At 40.4% G+C, this 10150-nt stretch overlaps 1 protein-coding gene across 1 annotated transcript in view; it reads right to left on the bottom strand.

Moving 5' to 3' along the window:
- Positions 1-1895: 1895 nt before the first annotated feature.
- Positions 1896-10150, bottom strand: part of LOC132870492 (alpha-tectorin-like) — a 29906-nt gene continuing 21651 nt past the window's right edge. The window contains exons 21-27 of the mRNA XM_060904148.1: positions 9074-9193; positions 8791-8975; positions 8529-8689; positions 8162-8407; positions 3606-3768; positions 2730-2835; positions 1896-2408 (exon numbers count right to left, since the gene is read on the bottom strand). Of these exons, the coding sequence (XP_060760131.1) occupies positions 2401-2408; positions 2730-2835; positions 3606-3768; positions 8162-8407; positions 8529-8689; positions 8791-8975; positions 9074-9193 (989 nt within the window). The 3' untranslated portion in view covers positions 1896-2400. The remainder of the gene's footprint in view (positions 2409-2729; positions 2836-3605; positions 3769-8161; positions 8408-8528; positions 8690-8790; positions 8976-9073; positions 9194-10150) is intronic.

Below are 10150 nucleotides of genomic sequence, written 5' to 3'. Positions count from 1 at the left end.
TGTGACTGTCAAAGTTTAGCTCGCTGTCAATGAAAACACCAAGATTTTTAACCATGTCTTTTGTTTTAATCCCCTTTGTGTCAAGAATAGTGGTAATCCTGAGGACCCGTTGGATGGGAGTTTTCTTCTCCACACCAAAAATTAGCAAGATTACTAATGATACACAACATTTATTATTTTTGTTGTAAAAGAGGACTTTATCCAAGCCTGTAATAAAATGGTCCAGGATGACCAATGGCTCTCCCAACCAATCAGGAGTGAGCTTTCTTGACTGTTTAATCCAATGCTAGAGAGAGGAAAGTTCCAGCCAGATGGTTTCACTGCTATTCAGATGCTAATTAGAGTCATTCACACCTCCAGCACTGTGCCCTCTGAGCCCCCCCTCATGATTTACGGCGTTCACAGACTATAAGCAGCTTTTCACTGCCAGGAGTTAGTGGGGTTTGTGAGCATTCATGGAGCTAAACATCTGTTTTTATTTTCCTGCAGTGTATAGAGCTATCAACACACACACACACACACACACACACACACACACACACACACACCACTGATTAACCCAACAAGAAAATCTTCAAGAAATCAAGAAACCTGCTTTTTGTGCTGACTACAAGAAATACATCTTTCAGAAACAGACCGTCACACCCCCACACACACACACATTTCAGCCACACTTTCTCCACACAAGTCATTAATGTATAGTACTATTTAAATTCTGTAAAGCTGCTTTGCGACAATGTTTATTGTTAAAAGCACTATACAAATAAACTCGATTTGATTTACTGACTTTAGTTGTTCTGATGTGGCAATATGTTGAGTGGAACTGCATTGAGATAATGTGAGAAATAATCCAATAGAGATCTTGCAGTCACGTGACCGGAAAGTACACAACCGCCATCTTGTCGGTCAAAAACACCGCTGAATACTGCTGCACTCGTTTACAGAATGGATCAATTTCAACCGACGGACGACACGACTCATTTTTCTAATGAACAGATAACTAGATATATGTCTAAAATAAATGATCTACAGATTTGTGACCCTTATGGCTTACCGGACGGAGTTTTCACGACCGGATTTTGAACTGCCAGTGGAATACCCGGACGTGTATAATTACCTCATTAACTTTCCCTCGCTGTTCAGTGGTGAAGCACTGCATGCCTATAAATCTCTGGACAGTTATCTTTACAGAAATTCAGGATTTGTCAGCGACTCAGATGTGGCATCTTGTAAACAAGAATCCTCATTGGATGGGTAAGTCACTTAAGTATTGAGTATAGCACTGACCAGCCGATTATAGAATAGAATAAGGTAATTCCAGCTGTAATTCCAAATCGTCCGTCTTGTTTACATGGATCTGGCGTTGGAGAGATAGAGGCTTGGCAGTGGAGGTTTGAGTGGCTGTTTTCTGAGCTTAGTCAACAGGCCGGCTCTGCCTGCAGCCTCGCTTTTGCTTCCGTTCCCGACACCGCCCCCTTCGCTTTGCTTCCGATAACAATCCACGGAGACCCCGCTGTTCTTGCTATCTCGTCCGGAATGTTGTGCATGCGATGGAAATCGCTACAAACCGTCATTTTCTGCTGGAAACCAATGTCCAGTAAGTCCATACGGTTGTAGTGGATATTGAAGTCCAGTACAGACAAACAACACGCAAAAATACACACAAAAAACATAAATGTGCACAGGTAGGGACAGCTTGTAGCCGCAGCCGTTGTAGTAGAATTGTATATAGTAGGGTTTTCCAGAAGAAAAGGTAGAAGTAAAAGCAGAAGTAGAACCAGAAGTAGAAGGCGGAATATGGCGTTTGACCGACAAGATGGCGTCTGTCACAATCTGGATCGGCTGTGACGTCACATGCAAGTGCTCCATACCAACCCAATAAGCCAAACAGAACATTCTCAGTTTTTCAACTTTATTGAAAGTGCAAAAAAACCCAAACATGGAAAACATTTTCAGGATTACTATACAGTCGTTCTACAGGATGAAGTACATTTTTCACACCATTTAAACAGCCAGAATTAATTTACTGTCCCTGTGAGTGTCAGCTGTACTGCGACTCAGATTACTGACTTTCTGCTGCATGATCCCCAGTTCTGGTTCTGTACACCAAAAAACTCCCTCAGGGTTCAAAGGAATCAGAAGAATGAACATAAAGGATGTTAAATCATGTAAACAGACAGAGTTGCTCATTGTGTAATTAACGATTAATGTTGCTTTAGGATTCAGAAATCATAGAAACTCATTAACTGAGAAATGAAAAACAGGAAAATCTTTGCTTATACAATATTTGCATTCAGAAACAGATCCAGATGCTCAGGAAATCCATCCATCCATGTTCTATACCACTCAGGGTCGTGGGTCAGGAAATCCAAGAAAATACATTTTCATTTCATCTTTGGCCTACACACCTGTAAATAACAAAAAGTAAAAATGGGCGTTATAAACAGAAAAAGATGAGATTTTTTTTAATAAAGGTCATTGATGTAAGTTTCTATCATACTGTAAATAGAAATAACACCATTGTGGTCACTGTTTTTTTAAAGTGTGAAGAGTAAGTTCAGATTTTTTTTTCATCCCAGTTGAGTGAAAATTCAAGCTGTGTCCAGTGACTTCTACATGGATAAAACAGGATCATGCCCACTTTGCGGTCAGTCACTACAGTTTAATGGAGTTAAGAAAACTGAAATGTGAGGAAAACATGGCCCATCTCTCTGATTGAGAGTTTTTACCTCTGTTAGTATTTGCGGTCAAGATAAAAGGCCCGATGGAGATGGAGGCTCGGTCATGGACGTCCACAGATCTGCCGGAGCGGTGGAGATACGCATGGTGACAGCGCTGCACAAAACACACAACATCAAGACAACATGTTTAAAGTCTTCATTTTATTCCTGTTTTTAGTTCCTGATTCACAGATGGTTTTAATTATTTCAGATGTTTGAGTCCCTGGTTACATCACTAAAGTGTTCCATGCTGTAGCAGCTCCAGTGAAGTCAGATGATGGTGTAAATATTAACATGAACATTAACGGAGCACCAAAACTTAGACATTTTACTTTTCAAAAAATAAAAAGGAACATTCAAATGAGGTGTTATTTAACTTTATTGACTAACTTTAACCTGTTAGGTAGTTAATTCTTTTCCCGTCTTAAACACTCTTTACTGTTCCCACTTTTGCCATCAGTCCCATTTGAATAATCTGAAGTCCTCAGGATGCTGAGAGGATAAAACTCAACATCACTTTACTGTAGGGGACACAAACTTTATCTCAGACTGGATAGTTATCAGCCACACAGGTCTTTTTGTATGTGTAAAATAACTGACTGTAGTCCATCAGTCAAGCTTCACAAAGTGTGCCTCCCCGGCTGCTCCCATTAGGGTTCACACACCCTTCCCATTCTGTCTCCCCTCTCTGTCACTGGAAATGCACCAGCACTGAGCAGGTATAATTAAGGTGTGTGTGTGTGTTAGGTACAGCAGTGTTGAAATTAGGCTGTTATTATTACACAGTGTTCCCCCATAGGCTTGTTGTACATGCACTTTGCATGTTAATCATCCTCTTGCTTTCACTGGGGTAAGATTCTAAAGTTCTGGAGTTTATTAACTCACCGTGGCACAGTTGTGATTTCTCAGAAGGCAAAGGTGAATGCTGCAGTGAAGGAAAACCATGGTTTCTTCTTCATGAAAAGAAAACATCTTGAAAGAGAATCGCCCAGTTGTGGAGACACCGTTCTCAAAAATCCTCACCGTGCCGTCGTTTACATTCGGACACCTGAAAATTTAATATACCACAAGCTTAAATCAGGAAAAGGTATATTTGGTTAAATTTACACATAGAGGCAGCCTTCTGGACAATTAATTAAAAGCAAAAATTCCACTACACTGCACATTCTTCATCAAGAAACATGAATTAAAGATCTATGTAGTTATGTATGCTGTATGCAGTTTAATTTTATGCAGTTGTAAAATTAAAAGATGAATCAAACATAAATAATTGATATTAAACATTAAAAAATCAAAATTAATTGATCCTTGCTGTTCTGCCAGAAAAAAGAGGGTACTGGGTGGGTAACACACTGGATGACCTTGACCACCCGACTCAGGGATGTAGGGAGCTGTATTTCAACAGTGGGCTAAAATATCTCAGCTATCTTCCTTGGGCTTGGTGATATTGCTGTAATCACTTTACTCGGCTATTAAATGGGAAGTTTGGTGAGGATTCCTTGGGACAGCTGAGCTTCGTGTGGGTGATGGTTACTAACATAAATTTAAAGGCTATTCTCACAGTAAAATAAAAAAAAAAATAGCAGCAGAATCAACTTTGTCCTTCTTTAAAATCAGCAGCCAGTTTCGGATGTTTATAAAGAAATTGTTATCACACTAAACAGTCAGTTGTTGAGTCTAATCCTTATGGATGGACATATTAGTGTTGGATATAAGAAATATGGGTCATGGTTTGTGTGGCCAAAGTAGGACAGGAATCCTGATGCCCTACGTCTGGCTGGAGTCTCATCACATTGCTCCTGTGGAGGACGGCCCCATATGGACAGGCGAAAGTTGCACTGGAAGACGCTCTGGACACTTACAGTAATACATTTATGGCTGAGGACTACAATCGCCCTGATAATTTTAGGACTGCAGTTGTCATGAACAGTTTTGCACTCAAGTCTCCATCAGTGAACAGTTTATAACTTCAACAAAACAAACTTCCTGTTAAACTATAATGAATTTCCTGGTTACACAGTTGTAGTTTGTGAATCTATAGGACACAGTTATAGAAGTGAGTTATTTATAATCACACTATCTGTTATCACCCAGATGGGGATGGATTCCCTTTAGAGTCTGGTTCCTCTTGAGGTTTCTTCCTCGTGTCGTCTGAGGGAATTTTTCCTCGACACCGTCACCTCAGGGTTGATCATTGGGGATAAATTAGGGATAAAATTAGCTCATGTTTAAAGTATTTAAATTTCTGTAAAGCTGCTTTGTGACAGTGTTGTTAAAAGTGCTATACAAATAAATTTGACTTGACAGGAAAGGTGTTCTGAGGAATATATGGAGTTAAGTTCATTGTATAGGAAATAATGACATGGTACATTTTGTTCAAAGATCTATGCTGACATCAGAACCCTGGCTCTGGAGGTTAAGAGCCTTACGGGTTTGAGTATTAGATGCTAAATTTTATCTACTGCTGTATAAAAACAGCTCAGCCACGTGTGTCATTGCTGTCACTGTAAGAAAGGTAAATGTTGCTCAGAACTGAGGCTATAACTTTGCATAATTTTTATTTATAAGCTATGTATATTATTTACAAGCGTGTTAAAATGTTTACTCATATTTCAATGCTCGAAAAACCTCATGTCCAATCGTCCCAGATGACTAAAGTCTGTGCAAGGATGAGTAAAACTTTAATGGTAATCATCTGATCGGACGACAAAAGTTAGTGCTGGCAACCTAAGCAACACAGGCACACAGGCGCTAAGGGAGCAGAACCAGTCTAAAGTAGCTCATCTCGTTTCACGGGAAATGCATTAAAAAGTTTTCTTCATCAACATGACAATATATACAAGTACAAAAATATTTTGAGGACATCATTAAAATTTCCTTGTTTTTGGTTATAATTCATTGAAGTATGCGTGTGTTCGAGTGTACTGGAAAAGCTTGGCTCAGAGGGGTCCACGCAATGATGTAATTATACCAATTGGCTCAGGACGACGAGGGTCAAGGACATTGTGTGCCAGCAGCGCGGTTGAAGTGGGCAGGTCTCAAACTTTGAACTTTTATATCACGATTGGAGTTAATAATAAACAATATCACTGAATACTATTCCTTACCTCTAACCAGTACATATGATTTTTTAATTGTTTTTGATGGTTTCATATATTTCATAATTATATAATTTTTATTTTCTAAATATTTATCAACATACCGCCATTGTGGCACAGGAGCCTGTAATTGGTGGACAGCCGACAAAGGGTGTCTCCCATTCGTTGTAAATTGTGACATAAAAATTGTAAACACATACGGGACCTGCTGATTGGCTGTTTACATACTGAAGCCGAGCGGAGATGTCCAGTGTCTGTTGCTGTTGTCTGAAGAAAACTACAGCTAAAAAAGCTCTACTACTGGATTACTTGGACAATCTTAGTTGGAAAGAAGCGCAGGATAAATATACATGGAAATTAGTTTATTAGCGGTTCTGATCCGTGCAAAATTCCTCAAAACAACTGGAGTGACGGTGCAGCTTTGTGGCCTAGCATTAGCTACTGTACATGTTGGAATATGCATTCTTTTTCCCGAAAAGTCCCGACACAGAAGAAGTTTTAAAAAACTACAGAAGCAAGAAAACCTTCTTTGTGTAAAGACTTTTTCCCGACATCAGCTTTTGGGAACAGAATGTTGTGAAATCCAAAGCATTTACTCTCAAAGGGCTTTGACTTGAACTGTGGGTTAGCTCTTATTCCCACTTGTCCATGTCTCATCAACCCTAAGGACATGTAGTTACACACTATCTGCACTCTATCATTTATACAGTGATGCTTATTATTGTTAAAACAATATCTGAAGTGTTATTATTTGTAAAATAACAAAATATCTTGCTCTAGACTTTCAAACAATATTGTAAGATTTTATTTTAATTTTATCTAATAGTGGATGGTGCAATAATTACAAACGCTAACAGAATCAGCACATTCCAGTTGTAGCTGTAGTTATATAGTAGCTATAATCATTCTTGTAATAATAATTTCAATAAATGGTTAATGTTCAGTTTCCTTTTCATTAATTCTCAATTCAAAGGCATAACTGAGTCACACAGGTTGATCAGTGTGTAATGGACAATAATAATTTTATCTAAAATAGTTTTTTTTTCCTGCACGAGTCGATTTATTTCCATTTCATGTGTGCAGCTGTTGTAAAGTTCAGTGTGTGTGTGTGTGTGTGTGTGTGTGTAGAACTCTCTTGAACTGTAGGTTCATTTCTACACTCTGGTTCCACGGTGACATTTTGCACAGGACTGGGGCCCTTTGATAACAGAAACAAAGCTCCAGCATTATTATTATTATTATTATTATCTTTCAAAACTTTACAACTTAATATACCCTAAATTATTAATTCCTCTACTACTAGAACTTCTTTCTTTCTGAATGCATCTGCATATCTCGGTGTTATGGTTTTGTGGATTTATCATAATTATGCTGCTTCACTGATATTAAATAAATAAATAAATAAATAAATAAACTGCATTCTGTCCTCTCCAAAATAAAATAAAGCTCTGGGCAAGTGGAATTGTTTTTCGGGCAAGTATGTTTTAGGTGCTGCTTGCCCATTGGGTAAGTAAGGCTGGGAGATTTTTTTGAGGACTGTATTTATTTATACACATAATTTATAAGTGCATATTTAATTTTGTATATAATAATTGAAATCTGTTTATATTTAGGTAAATTAAATCTAGTTAGTAAGATGGTTAACCTAGCTGAGACACTCGATAATTGTAGCACTAATTTTGATGTTCCTAGCATCTTAAGTGTAAAGTTTATGTCAGTCCTGCACGCTGTGGCACGTGTACCAAAAGGTGCACCTCGGGCTGCATGTGCGCCGAGTGAGCTCCAGCACGCGCGCCGTGAACAAGGCGCACCTGTTCTCAATTAATGAACTAAGTGTTGGGCTATTTAAGGACTGCGCTGATGCAAGGACGATGCAAAGTATTATGCCATGTTCAGTGTGCATTACCGAGCCTTGTTTCCCATGTTTGTGGTTTTCCTGGTTTCTCAACTCCTGTTCCTATTCCTAGTTCTTGTTCTCGTTTACCTCCGACATCCTGTTTGCACCTCGATTGACCCTTTGCCTGTTTTCTTGTTCATGACCTTGCCTGCTGATTTGGACTGTTTGCTTTGTGTGTGTGTTTCATGCACTTTTCGTATATATATCGCACTGTATTATAATAAACACTTCTGCACTTACATCCGCATCCCTCACGCATCTGACAGTTTACAGATGTAAAATAGTTTTGCAGGTCATAACTAGTCTTGCTGTACATACCTACCACCCTGAAATTTATAAAGAGTGTATCTGTACTTTTGTAAGAGTAAGCAGTCAGAGGCTCCTATTCCCCCGTGTCCTTGAACATACAGTATGTATCAGTACAGAGGGAGGAGGAAGTTACATACCTTCTAGTAATCAGGTCCCAGTGGAGAGTGTAGTTTCGCTCATTTACAGGTGTGGCCCAACATGAATCTATCACCATGGCAACCTGACGGCTGTCCACTCCTTCAACAAAGACTCCGATGTAGATTTCCTGGCCCAGGTGTACATTCACTGTGCCGGTGTAGGGATGGGAGAATCCAGCATCCTCATAGGGAATCATCCTGACTTGGTACATGCCCACTCCTTCTGGAAGAGTCTTGTGCACAATGCTTTGAAAAAGTATAGCCATAGACTAATTAGTACCTGGCCAACAAGCCTGGTGTTGACAATAAAAGCAAGAGAAAACCTACATCCCTTACGTAAAGAGTTTTTATTGGACTGTACTCCTACCTCTGTAGAGGATGAAGCTCAGTGTCCATACTAAATGCCTGGGTGAGCTGGTAGGTGCAGGAAAAAATAAACTCTATGCTTCTGTTCCTGTGAATTGGGCCTATGGATAAGTCCACCTCCCCTTGGATTAGGTTCTCATAAATGAAATGGCTGCCATTGGCCTGTAAATAAGGAAATTAAATTCACACTTTTACATTTCTGACTTCTTGATTTACAGGTGGCAAGTGTAGCTGAAATTTAAACCAATCTCAGTTAGGTGTACCATGAGATTGGTGCCACAGAGGTGTTCATCATTATCAAAGTGGAAGACCACTCTGCCATCTTGGACTGTTCCAGTGCAGCTGGGCTGATTCAAGTGCAGGGTACTAGCAGGAAAACCAGCTTCAAACAGCTGACAGCGGGATAGAGACAAAGTGCTCGAGCTGCTCTCACACTCCTGAAGAGAGTCTGGGAGAAAAAAGAGGTTAGTCAGAGAAGGCTTGTGGGAGTTAAGTAATTATGGCTTTTGGTTCCATGGCAATGTATTTTATTTTTAGTTTTTTTACCGCAAGTATCAGGGTTTGGTCTGGGATGATTTTCATTGCAGAAGCAGCCATAGATGCCATCTTTCTTCCCACACCACTCATCCTCAGTACAGTTCAGATCTTCACAGGGATCCACTCTCGCTAAACAGAGGAACAATAGAAGAGTCAGTGAAAAATAATACAGTCAAAATATGCCAAACATTTTCTTCTTCTTCTTATTATTATTAATATTGTTGTTGCTGTTTTTATGCCATTTTATTATGTGATGGCAGCCACAGGGAATCGCTCCCATTGTGCTGAAGAAACAGTGGCACTTCAGCACCATTGTTTTGGACAATCAGAAACAACGTGGGGCGGCACGGTGGTGTAGTGGTTAGCGCTGTCGCCTCACAGCAAGAAGGTCCGGGTTCGAGCCCCGTGGCCGGCGAGGGCCTTTCTGTGTGGAGTTTGCATGTTCTCCCCGTGTCCGCGTGGGTTTCCTCCGGGTGCTCCGGTTTCCCCCACAGTCCAAAGACATGCAGGTTAGGTTAACTGGTGACTCTAAATTGAGCGTAGGTGTGAATGTGAGTGTGAATGGTTGTCTGTGTCTATGTGTCAGCCCTGTGATGACCTGGCGACTTGTCCAGGGTGAACCCCGCCTTTCGCCCGTAGTCAGCTGGGATAGGATCCAGCTTGCCTGTGACCCTGTAGAACAGGATAAAGCAGCTACAGATAATGAGATGAGATGAGAAACAACGTGACCATGGGGTGGGGCCTGCTGATCACACACACCTGGAGCAGCGTAATCAGTGTCTTAATTCACTCTCCTCAAGCAGCCAGGGGAGGATAAAAAGGCACTGTGGCTCACAAAGGTCAGTCAGTTCTCACTCTCTCTCACACACATATTTTATATATATCTCATCTCATCTCATTATCTCAAGCCGCTTTATCCTTCTACAGGGTCGCAGGCAAGCTGGAGCCTATCCCAGCTGACTACGGGCGAAAGGCGGGGTACACCCTGGACAAGTCGCCAGGTCATCACAGGGCTGACACATAGACACAGACAACCATTCACACTCACATTCACACCTACGGTCAATTTAGAGTCACCAGTTAACC

The sequence above is a fragment of the Neoarius graeffei genome, chromosome 22, assembly GCF_027579695.1.
Source record: "Neoarius graeffei isolate fNeoGra1 chromosome 22, fNeoGra1.pri, whole genome shotgun sequence".
Lineage (NCBI taxonomy): Eukaryota > Metazoa > Chordata > Actinopteri > Siluriformes > Ariidae > Neoarius > Neoarius graeffei.
This window is presented reverse-complemented; position numbering and strand designations above follow the sequence as displayed.